This window comes from Labrus mixtus, chromosome 11 (genome assembly GCF_963584025.1).
Source record: "Labrus mixtus chromosome 11, fLabMix1.1, whole genome shotgun sequence".
Taxonomy (NCBI): domain Eukaryota; kingdom Metazoa; phylum Chordata; class Actinopteri; order Labriformes; family Labridae; genus Labrus; species Labrus mixtus.
This window is the reverse complement of record NC_083622.1, coordinates 14,005,676-14,024,352: the sequence shown is the minus strand read 5'-3', so window position 1 is coordinate 14,024,352 and position 18,677 is coordinate 14,005,676. Positions and strand designations below refer to the sequence as shown.

The following is an 18,677-nucleotide window of genomic DNA, read 5'->3' as shown; positions in this document are numbered from 1 at the left end:
GCGTGTTCCGAGCACGGCTGAAATAGAGGGGGATATAGGCATGATAAAAAACAGGACCAGAGTGGATTATTAGCAAGAAACTTCACAGACATGTTTTGGGGATTTCTGAGACTTATTTTAAGTTGTTGAAAAGGAGGATCATTTGTGACCTTTAAACAGCAGCTACTTGGTGTGTGGACCTTTTTTGGCTCTTTATATACATTTTTTGGGTTTGAATATCTCTTTGAAACATGAGAATGAGTAAAAAGTAACTGAAAACAGATACATTTCTCAAACCCTATTGATCATGTAATATGTGTTGGAAGTGATGAACTAAGATTAAGTTGATTGATTAATTTTGTTTGCATTTGTGTATTGTGTATTATGCCTTGTGCTGGGGGAGGGGGGGGGGGGTGTCGGTATTGGTTGTATTTTACCTCTGACTTAATGACATCCCACAACATTTGATTGATTTTCAGCTAATTTGAATGATTGTGGGATGGATCATGTAACTGATCAGACATGAAAATTCAGTGTCAGAGATCATAAAACAACATTTACTACTTTAAACAAAACACAACTATTTTAATTATTTGCAGAATATCTATGCAAACAAATTAGCGACATATCTGTAATTACTCTCATTGCCAGAGGGGGGAGACAAAAGTTCCACACTAAGATTTTGAGATAAATTCCACCTCCAAAGTACTTCTCACACATAATTGCATTAGTGCTTAATTATATCAATAAGTGTTAGGTAATGAAATAAAAACCATAATGGCTTTATTTGTGTAATTTGGATACTTTCATTATTGATTCTTTCTCCTTTCAGTTCTTTGACTAAAAAGTTCGGCTTTGAATTTACGACTCGAATCTGCCCTTGTTCCGACTTAAATAAGGAATTTGACTTTTCCAATAAACATTTCTGACTATGTGTGTGTTTTTTTTCTTCTTATAAAACTACTTGCGTCACTTCCTCCAACTGCTAAAGTGCATCTCTACTATTTCTATAAAGGCAGAATGAACAAGTGACACATCTTACAAAGACTATGGTTAAAAAGAAGACAGGACTGATGGGTGAATGCCACAAACTAAATCCTGGTTGCTTCAACAGCTGTTGAAGAGGTGAAAATTACCCTGAATTACCAATTCTTTACATGTCCTATCTTTGTGTCAACAGTGGGGGACTCCTGTGCTCCGGGGTCTGACTCCCTCCACTTATCACCCTCAGGTGATTGAGAGCACAGACCTCCATCTCTCTATAGAGGGCACCCACAGACCCAGAATGTCTTGTTTGCTGGAGCTGTGTACATTTTGTATTTGAAAGAGCAGCGAGTCAATGAATCTCGATAATGCGAGAGCCAGGCCACATAACTCACGTTGATAGTCCTTACATTGTGCCAAGAGGCGATAAATCTGCTCGGGGAGACATGAATATGCAGTGGCAGTCAGTCTGGCTTGTTCCTGCGTGCATGCCCCCTGATGCACCGTTTATTCCTCTCCCCCATTCCAAACAGAAAAATAAAACCAATGAGCCGCAGCACTATCTCATCAACACTGTTCTATTAAGCACAAAGGGATGTAACAGTGTATTTTTCAGAACTAAAAAAACTGCAAATCTGCAAAGGAATGTTTGCTCTTATGACCTATTAGAACTAGAAATTATAAAATATATTATCATTATTTTCATCATGCAAATGTTTTTTATTATATCTATCTATCCATCCATCCATCCATCCATCTAAAAATTGGTAGTTAAAAATAAGTTATTCCCACATGCATTGTTCATCTTTCCAAAGTTAATTTCAGCCTTTCTATCAGAGAAGTTTAATGTATCAGTTTAAGGCAAAAAGCACTGAAATCTGCACCATAAACAGGCAATTCATTTGCTTCTCTCAGCCCGGCTTTCCCTCCTCCTCTGCAGTGCTGAGGGAGACATGAGCAGCCCTCTCTCTATGAGCTTGTGTATGTAACCTGCAGCTTGTATTTGACGGCTCTGTGTAAGGCATGAAAAATGGACAGACAGATAGGCAGCGAGCAGTTACGGGGCTTTAATGCACTCATTGACACAGACAGAATGTCTCAAATAACAGCGATAAGAAGCCTGCTTTGTCAATGGCCCAATCCCCAGCTGACACTTATTTCCCTCATGCAAATAATTCATCCCATTCACAATCCTGCAGGCAGCCGGTGGGGGTTTCCATCTCTCTTTGCTAGAGGCTAAGGAAAAAAAAATGCTATTTCCATGCCAGTGCTGTAAATAAGAAATAAATCTGCATCTGTAAGATTCCTGAGAACCCCAAATCCTTAATCTCATTAAAATAAATGTGGAGGAATACACGGAGAACAGAATGCACGTGTTTACAACAACTGGACAAGCAGATAACCGGGTCATCACTCGGATCCCTCTCACCTCCATAAAATACTTCTTGGACATACTTGACAAGTATGCGTAACGACGCGTGCCTCTAGTGGCACTGTGGAGGGAAACGAGGGTCGTCAGACGCACGCAGATGCGCGGCTTTCTGCACTACCTTTCCACCCAGCACAAACTGAAAGCTATAGAAAATGAACATTGTGTAACAAATAGGCTTTTTGAGCAGATTTTGGACCTTCTTCAATAACGAGCCTCGCGCCATCACCGCGCGCAACTGGAGAGGAGCGTCACGGAGCTTCCTCACAAAGTACCTCTGTGTTTCACGGACAGTTTCCCTGACTGGAGTGATTAAACTGCAACAAGCATTTTGGACACGTCGTGTAACGCTTTTCTCTGCCTGTCTCGTATCGTTCGAGGCGACCCAAAGTTCCGCAGGCGCAGTTCTCCTCCTCAGCAGCGGTGCGGGAGTCGGGCTCGGCTGTTGCCGTGGTGCTCGCCAGTAGACAGATAGCATCGGCGGAAGGAGGGGATACAGAGACTCCTGCAGGCTAATTGTAGCAGCCTGTGTTCGCAGGTGTATCACTGATTCGCCTGTGAGAGGACTGGGGGGCTTCATCCTTATCGAGCTGCTCTCGGACTTGTGAGTAAAAGAAAAAAAAGGGGGGGAAAAACCACCAGAGAGAGAATGTTGCATCAAGTACAATGAGCGCACATTTGTCGCAGGCACCAAAATCCATTTATGCTCCGTCGAATTCAGTTTTGATGAGCAATTCTGAGTCGTCTTTGGAATTTTAAAAAGTGGATCCCGAGACTTTACAACCATGCGAAACACTTGGCTGTCTCCCCGGAGCGCGATTTGGAAATACTGGACGTTGCTGATTGCATGTCTCTTTTGGATTCAGTACTCTTACGGGATGCCGCATGTTATTCGAATAGGTAAGTTGTCTACATGAACATTTAAACACACACACACACACACACACACACACACACACACACACACACACACACACACACACACACCCACACCCATGCACGTACGTTTGTATTGTAACCTTGAAAGTTGCTCCTTATGCAGTGCGGGTCTTCAACGCGGGTAGTTTTGGAGCGTAAATGAGCAGTCCCCGGCTCGTGCGTGGATCTTCCTTTTTCTCTTAAATGAGGGACAACCAGGGAGCAGTGCATTATTCAAAACGATTGCCTATAAAAACTGGGGATGCCTTCTCCACGAGACCACTAAGTGAAATATTTTGGGTTAGTGTGACCTCTATGCACCCTGCTTTGTCCGTGTCATTTTCTGCAGCCAGCTTGTTGAGTCACCAGTCAAAATCAGGCTCATTGCGATTCTAAAAAAGAAGTTTTAGCCTTTAAGAACAGACTGCTACATTTAAAGCAGTATCAAATAAGATTGCAGAAAGTTTTACGCACTTTATTCTGGTAGATAAGAAAGTTTCATCTTATCTGAGTTGATCTCATCACTCTAAGCAAAGCAAAGTTCATTGAAACAGACTCATTTTGCTCCAAGTTTCCTTCCTTGTGATCTTTTAGACGTATAAGACGCGCATAAAGCAGCAGCAGCAGCACTAGGGTTTGTGCAGCGTTGTCACTTTTCCAATCACTCACGGAGAAACAATGTGAGAATTGTCATTCGGAGCCTGGCGATGTGATGAAACATTTTGCGCCGCCAAGAGACAAGAACAGAATGAAGATCAATACGGGTTTTGTCACGAGGCAAATCGGTTTTGACATTTTGGCGGAGTGCCATGCAGGACAATTACTCAAAATGGCATTGGCCCACATTAACATACCCACTAGAACAGCCGGAGCACAGACAGGCAGGCAGTGAGGGAGAGAGTGAACCTTAATGGCAGGGAGCGTTTTGTCTTGGAGGCATAAATAATGAGAAGTGAAAGTGGATGGATGTTGGAAAAATTGCATATTGTATATTCCAGTAGTCCAATAGAAGTAAATGGTCGCTCCAAAGCAGTTGTCTCCTGTTTGACATGTCTGCAAATCACCAACATCCTGCTCTGATTTTCTAATTCATAATTCCTGTCAGGCTCGGTGGGTGGTCGTAGAAAAACGGCATTAATTCAAATTAAAGTCATTAGATCTGCACAGACTGAAGTAGAATGATTCAGCTCTGTAACCTTGAATGTTGATGTCAATCCTCCTTTAGATTATCTATAAAATCAAAAAGACGTATTCCACAGAAAGACTCGGAATAAAGTCAGAGACAGTAGAATAGAGCATCATGTGCAGCTGTCCAGCAGGCCCTGAACGTCTCTGTGATTGACAGCTGCTCTCTGTGGAGCCATGACTCCTCTGACATTGCTGTGTATGGACTTTGGTGACATCTTAAGAAACTGCATAAATGCTTAAAGCTCTCTTTCTACTGATCTGAACTGAAATCGTTTGGTCAAAAGGACGTCTTCTTTTCTTTCCCTCTTCTTTTTTTTTTTTTTTCACAGTGGCAGCAGCTCAAATGAAGACTTGAAATAGACCTGACAGGCTTTGTTTTTTTTTTTTTAAATGTCAAAGTGCTGAGACAAATGTACCTTGAAATGTGCTACAGTCGCACCATTGCTTTTTTTAGAATCTATCATGGCTTGCCGTGCGGGAGCAGTTTGCTTTCCTTGTGTTGTTTTCTGAGGTTGGATTTTTGACAAGCGGAGAAGAGGGATATGCAGGAGACAGACACCGAAATTCCTCCAAATTCAAAAAAAAAAGAGAATGTGGAAAAAAAATCTTCACATGATCTCCTGAAGCTGAGTGTTTAAGCAGAACGTGCATGTGTGTAAAATAATCCATCGAGTTGGATCTCTTGAAAGCAGGTCTGTGTGTGAAAAAATACATTATACTATTAAGAAATCGCACAAAATAATTATTTATATAGTTTTATTTTATATATATGAATAGTGGTTTTGCACAAATGTGTGTACGTATTATTGCAGATATATTGTTATTTTCTCCATGAGATAATGCTTGTATTCACAGTCTGTTGGTTCATTTAGGTATGAGCGCTTTTCTGAGAGAATGGCGCCCAATCGTGCTCTCCTTTTTTGTGTAATTTGGTACTTGGTGTGCAAGTGTGTGTGTGTGTGTGTGTGTGTGTGTGTGTGTGTTTGTGTGTCTCAGCCCCCCCTCTTAAAACCAACAGAGGGCTCTCTTATAGTCCTCACACGGTGGCCGACGCCGCTGCTCAGCACTGGTTCCCAACACAAACAAACCCAGTGAAAAACAGTGAGGTGGGCGGACGATATTCGCTCTCTGTCTGTGCCGTGTCTGCTCTCGGTTAGGTGGCCTGTGCAGCTCTTCCTCCAAGTACACCATCTGGGTAATGGTGGGCATCCAAGGTAGAGTTGTTGCCATTGATTTTAGTGCTTTTTACAGTGCGTTGCTCCAAGTTGAGGCCAGATGGTCGCTCCGTCTCATACTGCAGCTTTTATTTGTTGGAGGGAAGAAAAGCGTACTCCTCCTGTATTTGTCCTCTTACACGCTGCGCTTCTCTTTAGTCTCCCTCCGCCTGCATTTTGTCTTTTTTTTTTTTTTTTTCCATCTCGCTCTCTTCCTGACATGTTTTTGCAACCTCTCATCTAGAAACCATCTCAGCTGCTAATGCAATGTTGGTATAATAAAGAGGAAAGTGCTGGAGGATATGGATGGTGTGTTTCTCTTGTATGTTTGCCAGTATGGAAATAAGACACATTTTGAAGCAGATGAATGTAATGGATGTTTTTTTATGCTTTTTTTTTTGTTGCTCTGCAGCATTCTGTCTGTATAATTCATTAATTTCCCTGCATGCATTGCTTTCTCCTCCATGCATCAGATAGGGATTGCCCAATAAAAACATGTAATCACATGTATTTATAGTGTGTTCCATGTTGATAAAGCATGCATTAATGACAGATTATCATACATTGTGTCTTACATCTGCAGACTGATGAAACTAATTCATCATTTGTTGCCTCTTTTCCCCTCACACTGAGGTTATTCACTGCCTGACAGAGATTTATTGAATAATCAATTACTTTATCTACCTAATACTTAAAGCACTTAATCAGTGCCAGTTAATCAATCTCCCTCATGATTTCTTGTTGATTTCATTTCCTTACCATCCACTCTGCCCCGACAACACCTGCTCACATGCGTTTCTCCATTCCGCCTCCCGAAAAAGGCTTCAGGCGGCCATGACGGCAGACACAATTATTGTGTGTAAAACAGCCCCGGACCTTCAAATGTAAGCTGACAAATGTGCAGCACTTGAAGCTGCATGCAGTGTGACCGTTCATAAGCTTCAGTGGGATAAATGGGGTTGGTTGGTCACCACTTTTGGTTGAAGTCTGCAAACACAGAGCCACTTCAGAGGCTTGTCTTTATCCCCACACCAGCAGCAGCAGAGAGAGCGACTGAGAAGTTTCCATGTGATTAACTCTTCCAGCCAGCTATAGAGAGAGTGCATCCTCCACTCGCAAGATCCTCCTCAATTTTTTTTTTTTTTTTTTTGCAAATGTCTCATGTGAAATGACTCATATTTCAAGAGACTGCGAAAAAAGGCTGTAATGGTACTTTGCAGTTCTACTTTTAACAAAGTCAAACCCAAAAGGCTGCTTGTTTTGAGAATTACCCACAAGGGGATCGTGTGGATGGGGGAACAAAAAGTGAAGTGAAGAGGAGGGCATCTATAAAAGTCTTTGGTGATGAAAAGGTACAATGAGGAGGAGATTTTGCATCAAAAATTTTATCAAATTAAGATGGCCATCAGTTGCAGAGTGCAAATGAATTTTTCATTATCATCTAAATTTAATCTCCCTCCAGACCAAGAGAGAGGACGCAGGGAGAAGCCTGCTAGTGGAGGCTTAGGGGTTGGGGAGATGTTGTGGTGAATATGAACAAAGGCTGGTAGAGGTCACAGAAGAATTGGATACAGGGGGATGCTTCTTTGATGTGTAATTCCATTATCTGTTAGCCGACGCAGAGATTGAAGGAGAGGGGGATACAACAGTTGTTTTTAACTGCACTTACACACTCTCCCCTCTCGTATAAACATGGACAAAGAAATGAACTGCTGAAGGAAAAAGCAAGGGTCTATTTCCTGCTCACACACACACATGCGGACACACACTTTGTAAAGCCATTCTCCGTCCGCAATATTTTCCAAAACATATGTCTGGTCTCACCGGGCCTCTTGTACACAATCCAATTCCATTCTCTCTGTCAGCACACTCACAGCTCGTCATTAGCTTCAATCTCGCTGATGAGAAACGGCAGATGTTCGTTTTGTTGAGCAGAGGGCCCCGTCTCTGAACGTGCTGTCGTCTTTGCTTGCCTGTGATCCCGTGCAGAAGCGTTCCAAAGAAACATTCAACTTTCCACGAACAAACAAGTGCTCCAGGTCTCCGATAGTTTGTTTTCTTGCTCAAGTACTGAGCCCGTTAAGTCAGTAAACCCACTCGAAATGTATTAAAACGAACTGTCTGAGTCAGAGTGCATTAAATAAACTGTGTGTTTACCTCTCAGACAAGGTGTAATAAATGTGAAATGTGCTCGTAATGGGTGTGATCACTAAAACTAACTAGACTGAAGTGTGTGTCAAGGAAATGCAGGTGCTTAGCTCCATGTTCAGTCACACATTATAATGATCATCCAATAATCCAAGCCACCAGGGGCTAATAGAACGGATCTACCAACCAGTAAGATAATCCTGTGACACAGCAGGGCCCCCATCGAGCCCCAGCTAGCTTAGCTTAGCTGCTGCTAACACACCAGATGGTGTTTTCATATCGTACTACAAAGTGGGTGCTCGACAGTGAAAGGTCTGCTGCAAGCATATGCTTCAGATGCATATTGAAATAAATAAGGTGTTGAGTTCCTTCCGGCTAAAAATGTAATCCTTTCATTGAAGAATGACAGAACCACCGTGTCGTTAATATCGATACTCTGTTGCACACAACAGTTCACGTTGTCATTTTGAGGTTTTTGGTAATGTATTGGGATCAAAAGGGGCCAGTTTATGAATATGACCAAACACATTTCTTTTAGGTCTGAATCTTTGAGGTACGAGGATACACTTTTTTTTTAATGCTTTGTCAGTGGCAGTAAATGCAATTTTTGGAATTCAGCATTATTGGAAATTCCACAAACTCACCGTAAACAGTTTTCCACAAGGACTAGTTTCTGGTAGATGGAAGAAGTCCTGGTGAATACATGTATCAAGTACAATACATAAAAACATTTTATATATACATATTAATGCTACGAGCAATGAGGAGAAATTTCCAACTGCCTCCTTCATTTTTGGGCACTGAGCCAAAAATCATATAGGAAGATAATAAAACCATTAGTTAAAAAAAAAAAACAAGGTCACACAGTGCCTCACAGGATTACAATATTGGAATACAGCAAGACCAAACTAGAAGAGCAAAGAGAGAGTACAGACCTCAGGCAAAAAAATCAGCAGTCCGGTCTTTTTCAATACAGAAATCAGAAAAACCACTTCATATGTGTGGATATATTTCCAACACTGGAACACTTCCTCTTGAAACGATAATGTCTGATTTAGCACCTTGGATGGAAATTGGACCAGTGATTTTTTTTTTTGCAAGCCTGCTAACAAATAGGACCAAATGTTAAACCTTGTTCGGAGAATTCATGCAATTTACAAAACAATACTGACAAGAAGCTAGAAAGCCAAATTAACAACCAGGGAGTAAACAGCAGCGAGTGAGTTTATTTCAAATAGCTGTGTATCAGAGGCCTTGAGCCAGGATGCCATGCGGGTTTGGTAAGCAGGTAGGCCTTTGAGACATTAAGGGACTACAAGAAAATGTCTCAAATACATTCTACACTGAATATTTCAAACCTTGGAGAAAATAGTTCTTTGAATAGGTCTGTACAAACCCTGATTTTTTTTTGTCATTTGGGTGAAGCAACCGTTTAAAGAGCTTTTTAAAAGAAATGAAATGTCCATCAGAAACAAGCGCCTGATGGATTTGGTCCACAATCTGCATGAAGGGCCCCTTGGGACTCAATGTCATTACAGCAGGACGTGTGCTTTTTGGATTTGACAGAGTTTTGAAATTCATGGCATGTCAATGCTGGCTATTTCCCTGCGAATGTTTCTGTAGCAAGGCAATGAATCAAATTTCATGCTCTAGCCATTTGTCTTTATTATGTGCCCTTGTCCTTTCCATTTGACTCGCCCGTCTCAGGGCCTCCTCGGGGCTCTGCTGCAAAAGTCAAATAACATCAAAACAGTCAGAGAAGAAAAGCTTGATCACGGGGCGTTTAGCTCCCAGGGTCAAGCCACCAATATAACAGTTAATTAGAATGATCTTGTTGAAGGTAATTTGGTGATTATTTTTTACATTTCAGCACGGGGGAGGGGGGGAGGGGCAATTTGTCTTCACATTTTCTAGACACACTCTATGTCTTAGCCAATCACACACACACACAGACACACACACACAAACACACACTACAGGCAAGTACCACAGCAAAAAAAAAAAAAAAAAGGGACAGAATGAGCGCGGAAGAGCGAGGGTGGTTACATGGATGAAGCTAGGGGACTCTCATTTAGCTTGTTAATTAGCTTGAACCTTTTGATCCCAATTTTAAAACCCGCCACGTTGCAACGCTGCCGCCTTTTGTGTCTTGCCCCGAGCCAGATAAAAAGCCGAGCTTTTTCATCCCACTGCCTTTCACACAACCACAGCATTCACCAGAGCAGCATTAGCTTCCCGGCTTTAGCGTCCTCCTTATCTACTCCCAGACGCTGTGTGTAAACTTGGTCACCTCTGACATCTCCGTTACGTACCGTTACGCACACGCATTACAATAACAAGACCTTTTCTTCTCGCCGCTCCAAAGCAATCAGGAATTGACAGTGAAGGTATCAGGCGCAATGCACAGGTTTAAATCCTATTTAACTCGGGCTAAGGACAATGAATGGAGGGTGACACTGTTTCACTCTGCCCTTTTAATCAAGGCCTCATTGTTATAAATGTCAGGTCTTGGGTGTGTGATTCCCTCAAACTGCCGTACCATGACTGTAGGGAGGTGTGTGTGTGTGTGTGTGTGTGTGTGTTTGGGAAAGAAGCGAGAGAGAGAGAGAGAGAGAGAAGAACAGAGGGAGTGTGAGTGTGTGCATGACAAGGGGATGTATAAGGGGAGCTGGCGTAGAATCCCTGGAGCGTAGGGGTAGAGCAGGAGTTACTAATCAACTGTGAGAGAGTATGCTAGAGAACACTCACCCTCTATTTTCCCCCCAGAGAGGAAGAGAAGGAACAGATAAGACAAACCTCTTCAGGGCCAAAACCACTACAAATGAATGGCTATCACCAAAAATATCAGCGGGGAAACAGAGATGCCTCCTTCCCCCCCCATCCTGGTAGTAACAAATGCGAGGACGACTATAAGAAGTGCCTACAACTCCGGGGGTTACCTCTCCTGCCCCTGTGCTCATCCCTGCACTGATGGATAGCCAGGAGGTTGAAAGCCAGGTTGTCAATTTAGTTAACACAGCCAATACCCAGAAGATTCCGCTCAGCACTCGTGCCGTGTGCGGGCGAGACAATCTGGGATGGTCTTTCTTGTCTCAGCGAATGTTTTTTTTTTACCCGCTGCCGATCTACTGTCCAGGTCGCCCCCAAGAGAGCAGCGTGGTCAACTGCAAAAACTGCTCCCCGGTGACTCATCCGAAGACAGCTTGTCTGCATGGGACCGGCGTCAGATATATGGAGCAAGACAGAGATTATCATTGACAGGGGAAGGAGGAAAAAAAAAAAGAAGAGGGGGAGATTGTGGGCGGTGTGAGGCTGGCAGCACATTTTAGTCAAGCTATTAGTGATGCTTGTATGCATTAGGGGCCTTTAATGTAAAGCCAGAGAAGGTGGAACTAGCCGGCAGGTTGAGAGATGGCTGTCATAGTAACGACAGCTCACGTAGCAGGCAAAGTGGAAAGTGATTGATTGAGATGATATCGTGTGATTACAGGCTTTTTAAGAAGGAGCAGCAGTTTGGATTTATTTTGGTTAAATCTATTCTCTATCACTGAGCGACAATAAAGAATCAAGCTTTTGATTGTTTTTCTTGTTTTCTAGTGCTTTGTTTTCTTTGCTGTAGGTTCTTTGTCTTAAGTATTTTGGTGTAAGAATTTACAAGACCTCAAAGTGATGATTTAAGTGCCATTAAACATAAATTAAAGTGTATCTTTTTTTTTTACTGATTAATTGGGTTTATCTAACTAAACATTCAGAGCTTTGTGTGACCATTTATTGTAGAATGTTCTACATTATCTTTTCCTCACTTGACTTTCTCCTTTTCTCCTTAGTATTCAATGTGCTTGTTGATCACAATTCGCAGGCCAAACCTTCAGAAGCGATAATTCAAGAGAGAAAAGGGAAATGCAACGTCACGTAATCTGCCTCTTTTCAACCCTGAACCCAAGAGCTGTGATTGAACACGTCCAGAGAAATAAAAGGAGCCTTAAATCTGTGAAAGCTGGATAATTTCTGCATAACGCCAGGCAACCTACGAGCTATGCACCTAATTGCTTTCTCACTAAGAGTGAAAATAATACCATGAAATTTGCCTGCGCCAAAATAATCTGCAATCAGCAAGTATTATCTGGTTTGATGAAAAGGATCAACTGAAGTAACGCTGCAATAATCGTATGCAAATTTAATGAGACATCTGCAGTGTATTAGGCTGATTATTTTCATTGGAAAAGCAAACAATGTGCGTTCATCCTGCCTGCCATTTTAGACTGAAACCCTGATAAAACATCGACATTAGAGATCATTGCGGGTCTTTAAAAGTACATAAACAAATATCGAGACACATTATTTTAGACATGTGTCTAACTAATCTCTAGACTCTAGGAGTAATATGTGATGCGACGTGTGAGTGTTTGCAATTGGCTTCAGCCCTTGTTATTTTAGGTAAAATGAGGATGTAAAAAAATTTTTTTGGAAATCAAATCAAGAGAAAGGAAAAGAGCTCTTCACTGTAATTACATGTCTAGACTTACAAAACTATTAAGAAAATGTAGAGTGCAGCGCAGTTTAGAAATGTCAATATTCTAAATGTCTTGAAAGGTCAATTAGAAATGTCACAAACTGTTAGTTAGGGAGAGGAACCAGGTTTTCCATGGTTCTAAATAAGGACATTTATAACTTTGATGAAGCAATCATCCCCCTTGAGTTACATTTCTGCACATTTTTATTCCTATCCAATTCCAGTATCCTATTCCTCTTAATCCCCCCCACCATTTAAACAACCTGATTGCTTTTTTCTTTTTATTCCACATTTGCCTTTTTTTCCACTCACACCAAGCTCCTTTTGTTAGCTTGATTGCTACTTGTAGAAATATATAACCCTCAGAACATTGACCACATTTAAAATAATTGGCGTCACACTGGCATCACAGAATTAATGCTCAGTTAATGTCCTGCTCAGCCTCCCTCTGCACTGTTCACATATGGATGGCCTGTCTGCCAGAGTGGTAATTACTTTCAGTGTGGTTAGGACTATTCCTGCTGTACAATACTGAGAACACAGGCTTCAATACAGAGGACAAAAAATAGGGGCTTGATTGACTTAGACAATTTAAAAAAAAAAATATTTGTAAAAATACAAAGGGATATTTCCCTTTTTAGATAAAAATGTGACCAATAAACTGCTTACTTTACATTAAAGGTCACATGTTATCCTCCTTTTCAACAAGTTTAAATAAGGCACAGCGCTCCCCAAAACTTGTCCTTGGAGTTTCTTGACAAAAATCTGATCCTGTATTTTATCATGCCTATAAACCCCTCTTTTTCAGCCCAGACTGTTTAGAAGAAGAATATATACTCTATTAATCCCGCAAGGGGAAATTCAGTTTTTCTGTGTCTGTAGCTTTGAATGCAAATGAGCTGTGTCTGACCACGCCCCACTCTGGAAGGGGATGTGGCTCAGGCTTTCCATGCCCGATTGTTTGCAGTGAGAAGGCAGACTCAGAGGACAGAACAAATATCTAGCTGTCGGAATGTTACCAAACTGGGGGAGGGGTTACTACCTTTGTGATGTCATGAAGGGAAAATCACAAAAAGCACAAATTTTCTGAAAAATGGAGCAGGCAAAAGAGGACAGACTTTTCTAATAACTGTTTTTTTTTTAGACAGGCTAGGGACACATATTCTAGTGCATGTGTTGCATGACTCATTAAAAGAGTGTCAAAACAGAATTTGCCCATAAGGGGATCAATAACGTAAAACCTATCTATCTAGTGTTAGAAAAACATGTCTAACAAGTCTATATAATTACAATAAATATGTGACCTTTAATAGAGTATGCATATCTATTTAAAATAAATCAACATGTTGATCCAGTGTTTTCAAAGTGGGGGTCACAACGGTTTAGAATTGGGACAGAAATTACAAGTCAGCATACGAAAAAAGACATTGAATACATTTAATAACTCATAAGACTATTAGTTATTGATACAGATGAGGGAACATATTTCAGGTTGTTTGTTTAGATTTTGACATTTGCTATAGTATTGTACAGTGATTTTAAAAAATGTACAAGAGGGGGTCCCTGCAAGAGGCTAATTCTGTATAGTGGTGTCCTTGGGCATGGCAAAGATTGGGAACCCGTGAATTAATCCACGTTAAAGCTAGTTGGTCTTTTGATCCTCTTTTAAAAAAAATACTGAGTCAGTTTGATACAGATTCCAGCACACAGGCTCGGACATGTTAGATGTACATCTATCCCTTGTACCCAGCATGGTGGGAAATCAGATATTTAACCATACAAGAGGGATGACTTCAAAAATTGAGGATATTATCTCCCCCCTCCCCCCTATGTTCTGGCCTTTAGGAGACCAAAAATAGATCAGCGGGGGTTTTATGTGCTGGATTTCAGGTCTGTAATGATGACTGAATTGCAAGACTGGACAAATCAGAGATTTTACTTTCTTTATCAATATTCTGTCTAAGAATTGGAGGACAGTACAAGATGACAGGATGATCCTTGTGTGCGCGTGTGCATGTGTTTTTCTGAGAGGAGCCTATTAGTGCCTCTTCAGCCACCGTCAAACTTAAAACAAAGGCAGGAGGAAGCTTTATCTCCAATTATGTGCTGAGGTGCATCTGTTAAGTCTAAGCGCTTTAAAGCTGTCCGGCTGTCAGACTTTTTCTTCTGTTACTTAATTCATTTTTTGTTTCAAATTATACGTATCACCACAATGAGAAAGGGGCTTCCTCTGTCCCGGCTACTGTCTCCTTTTTCTATTACCCATCTCCCCACCCTTGAAACAAGGAATTACAATTCATTTGAAGGCATGTTCTTTTAAAAAGGGGTGAAGATAAGCTTTTGTTTAGGTTTCATTCTCTTCCCTTCCTCTTTTCTGAGCCGACAGAAGATGAGACCCTGCTAACATATGCTCATTGTGTTAATCCCCTGAAAGTGCTAAATTAGAACTCCCATCTTGCACCTTGCTTGACCTTTAACCCTTCCGTTTCCTATGCCCACTGTATTACAAGACTTACATTTCAATTTGCAAGCCCAATCAGACGATCTTACGAGCTGCTGGTTGGAAGCCAATTGGGCCTTGTTCAGTCTGTTCCGCCTATGTTTCCAATCATGTATGGTTATTTAAATACATTAAACAGCATGAATAGACCGCTTGCAAGACTGAAAGTTCTTTTCACTTTTTCTTTTGTCTCTTTTTTTTACACTTCATTTGATTGCACCCACCTGCCACCTTTGCCTCCATCCAGTGCTTCCCTGGTCGTCTGTACACCTTGATTTGAGAGTTGAAGATGGGGGGTGGTGGGTGGGAATAGCAGCACATGGAAATGGGCTGGTGATTGCCTTCCTCCCAGCGTGGTGATAGAGGGCTTGAGTGATCGCGCCCCTCAAGCCCCTCCTTGGTGGTTGATTAGCTGTAGAGCCCTGGAGCTCCGGAATGACACACTGGCTCATCAGACCCCACTCAGCCTGTCAGGGACCCCCTTGATTGCACGTTGCTTCATAATTGGCCCCCATTCTTGCTTTAGTGTCCGGTGTGCTGCCATCTCATCTTTGTGTTGGAGGATGCGCCATGCATGGCTCTGCTGTTGTTTTTCAGAATATACACACTCAAAATGTTTCTGCATGAAGGGAGATGTCATAGAAATCATCCACGAGTCTCAAATTACCAACAGGTGATAAAAGCTTTTTCAAACATCCAATGCGCAGAATTCATTTACAGCACAACTATTCCTAAAATGTGCCGCTTTGTGCCTTAAAAAACGTCCCCAACGTCAAAACACAGAGGAAGAATAGAAAGGTTGAGGCTGATCTAATGGAGGCTTCATGATAATTATGCACACGGAATTCAAATGCATGGTTAAACTGTATTACCAGCTGCAGAAATGCAGGACAACATTTATTTCAAGGAGTTCTTCTTCTTTCTCTGTCTTTCCCTCTGCCAGCACAGGCAGCTGCGAATGGGCCCAATATAATGTCTTTTTTAGTAAGGCAATTGGAAAAGAATTGCCATCTTGGCATTTATAATCATTGAGTTTGTCGAAGTGATTGAAAGTTAAAGAAGTCAGAATGGAGAACTCCGAGGGCTCAGGCCCAGCTTATTGATTCATATAGCTTATGTGGGGGAATCGCCCTGAGGTGTGGAACTTATCAAATTATACACTGTATTAATTATTTTTAAGTACAGCCTCTGGTGAACTGCTTGAAATTGAAGCATTTGCCCATGCAGTCTCCATCATTCTGCAATAAACTGGCTGATATTACCTTGAAGCAAGTCTTTTGACCCTGTACTCGGCATTTGTGGGTTAGGACCCTCATTGTACGAGTGTTTTCAGAGCTTTATTTATTTCATAAACAAACATATAAGGCTGTGCTGAAAGACCAGCATAAAAGCTTTAAAAAATAAGAAAACTTCTGTCCAAGGTGGTTAAGGTACCGCATGGCTTGCCAAGGTGTTAGACTATGTGGTTTAAGTCAGATCTTAATAATGTGGACTCCAAGTATCTCAAGGTGTTGCCACTCTTCAAAGGTATCCTGACAATTCTTACGGGTGCAAAATTCCTCTACTTATTCCTCTTTTAATCCATAAAGTCAATCCTTGCTTAATCTTCAGAAAGAGATTGTTAACTTCACATTTCAGTTTCCCCATCTGTTCAAAGTACACCTTCTCATCATTATTGGTGATCAAGCATATGGCTACTATATCACCAACAAAAGTGAAAATAAAGCTAGAGCTGTGTCTGGAGTTTGTTGAGATAGTACAGCAGAGGGATAAGTACAGAGCCCAGGGGGATACCTATTTTGAGGAAAAGGGGCTTTAAGTGTAACTGTCCATATGACCATAAGAGTTCAGGAATCTGGGTGTACATATGAGTCCTAGCATGTTTTCATTGTCTTCTAAATTAAAAATCTAAAATGGAAGGACATCTGCAAGAGTAACATAACGGAGTGGCTCTGTGGCACATTCATCAGGCAGATCCTTATCTCAGGGACTCTGGTTTTGCTCTCAGGCAGTCCCACTTTTTTGCCTCTGGTGAAAGGCCCAGCAGGTCTGCCATGTTCACACATAACACAAGGCTTTTCCACTCACATGATAGTTGAGAGGACCTCCAGACACTAAGCGCAGCAGCTGCTTTTCACTCAACCGTGACACATAAAATGGCATCTCTCTTCTGTTTTGGATCCTGGAAGCCATTCCCTGTGTGCAAGACCCACAGAGCATCTTACTGAGTACAAATTTAGATGTAAAAGACTAGCTCTATATTTTGTAAAATAACTTGCCTACTGTTTGTGATGTGTGCAATTGCATTTGACCGCTGGCTGGCGTTTATCTTATTTTCCACCAAAGAAGTGACTACAGCCACAGGCTTATTCATGGTGGGACTGTTAACTCAAGTGAGACTGTATTTTCCTGTGGACAAGCCTTGGCTAAAATCACTCAGTAAAGTTTATTAATACTCTTTACTTCTTTAATCTTTTTTCTCTCGTGACAGAAGTAAAAGCCTGGTTTTCAATAGCTCACTTTTTCTCTTTCTGCATCTGGCTTTTTGTACTCCTCTATTGTATGTCAAGTTTGCTTTTTTAAATCGTCATAGTCGTGGTGATGTCACCTTCTATGTGTCTTCTAAACCTCAAGCATTACACATAACTTTTCCCTTTATGTCTCTGCAATAGATTCAAATGTCACAGCTCTCGAATGAAAAAGGACTCAGTGTCAGCCTTGTAGAGGCTGATAGACTTTACAATGCTGAAGGAGATTTGTCTTAAAAAGTAAATCCACCATCATACTCAGCAGAACCATTTACATAAGACGTAGAGGTCTGTAGCAGATGAGGTGCTTGACGTAACATAACAAATTTGTTCAGTCAAGAGCTGAGCCAAGTTGTTCACGGTGTGTCAAAAAGGGAAGCTTCCGGAAAAAAAAAAGCTTTGTTAAGGGTCCCTGAAGAGTACTGCATCCAGGGTTTATACCACCTTAGCTTGGTTCTGTTTGTGTGTCTGTCTGAGAGTGCAACAGAAAAATAATAAAGACACAGGAAATGATGGAGGTGAAGTTTTACACATACTTGGTGAACTTGGTCCTTTTTTTCCCTTAAAATAATTCAATTAATTTGTTCAAGCTGATGATTCATGTGGCTCAATTTCACAGTTTAACAGCTTTCATGGCTTCTAATTAGGGCCGGACCGACATGGGATTTTTGGGTCCGACACCAATATTTGTGGAAAGGAAAAAAATCTGATACCGAAATATCGGCCGATATCTATCTTTGATCTTTCTGCGACCTGTAGAGATAGATAAAGATATACACATTTGTTGTGTTGATCCCTCAAATGCAGTTATCAAACACTTTTGGAAAAGCTATATAATGGTGATGAGATGGTCACTCAACTGGAAAGTAACTATGGATGTACGTGCATCACCGCTTGACACTCTGGACAGTGATAATGCCTGTTGTAATCCGTATAGCACATCTGACTCACTGCTAGTGTAATACAATGAATCTCACATGAAATGTTATTTGACTGGTGAATAAATCTAGTAATATCGGTGCATATCTGCGTTAAAAGTAGCCGATACTGATAGTCACCTGATATGCTAATATCGGCCGTAATTATCGGCTGGCCAATTAATCGGTTCTAATTCTTTGTTGCATGAACTCATTTTTGCTTATACTTCCTCCAGTTTGGATTATCCTCAGGGCACTGTGAGAACAGCACTGCTCTTACAGAGACAGACACAAGTCAAGTGTTCTGACAACAGTGAGATTCAGAGGTGAAGGTTGTGCTTCAGTGTGTTTACAACTCC

The 18,677-nt window shown here is 41.4% G+C and overlaps 1 protein-coding gene across 1 annotated transcript in view; it reads left to right on the top strand.

Annotated features, from left to right (window-relative positions):
* The first annotated feature begins 2,029 nt into the window (after positions 1-2,029).
* Positions 2,030-18,677, top strand: part of grik3 (glutamate ionotropic receptor kainate type subunit 3) — a 102,536-nt gene continuing 85,888 nt past the window's right edge. The window contains exon 1 of the mRNA XM_061050167.1: positions 2,030-3,292. Coding sequence (XP_060906150.1) covers positions 3,178-3,292 — 115 coding nt within the window. The 5' untranslated portion in view covers positions 2,030-3,177. The remainder of the gene's footprint in view (positions 3,293-18,677) is intronic.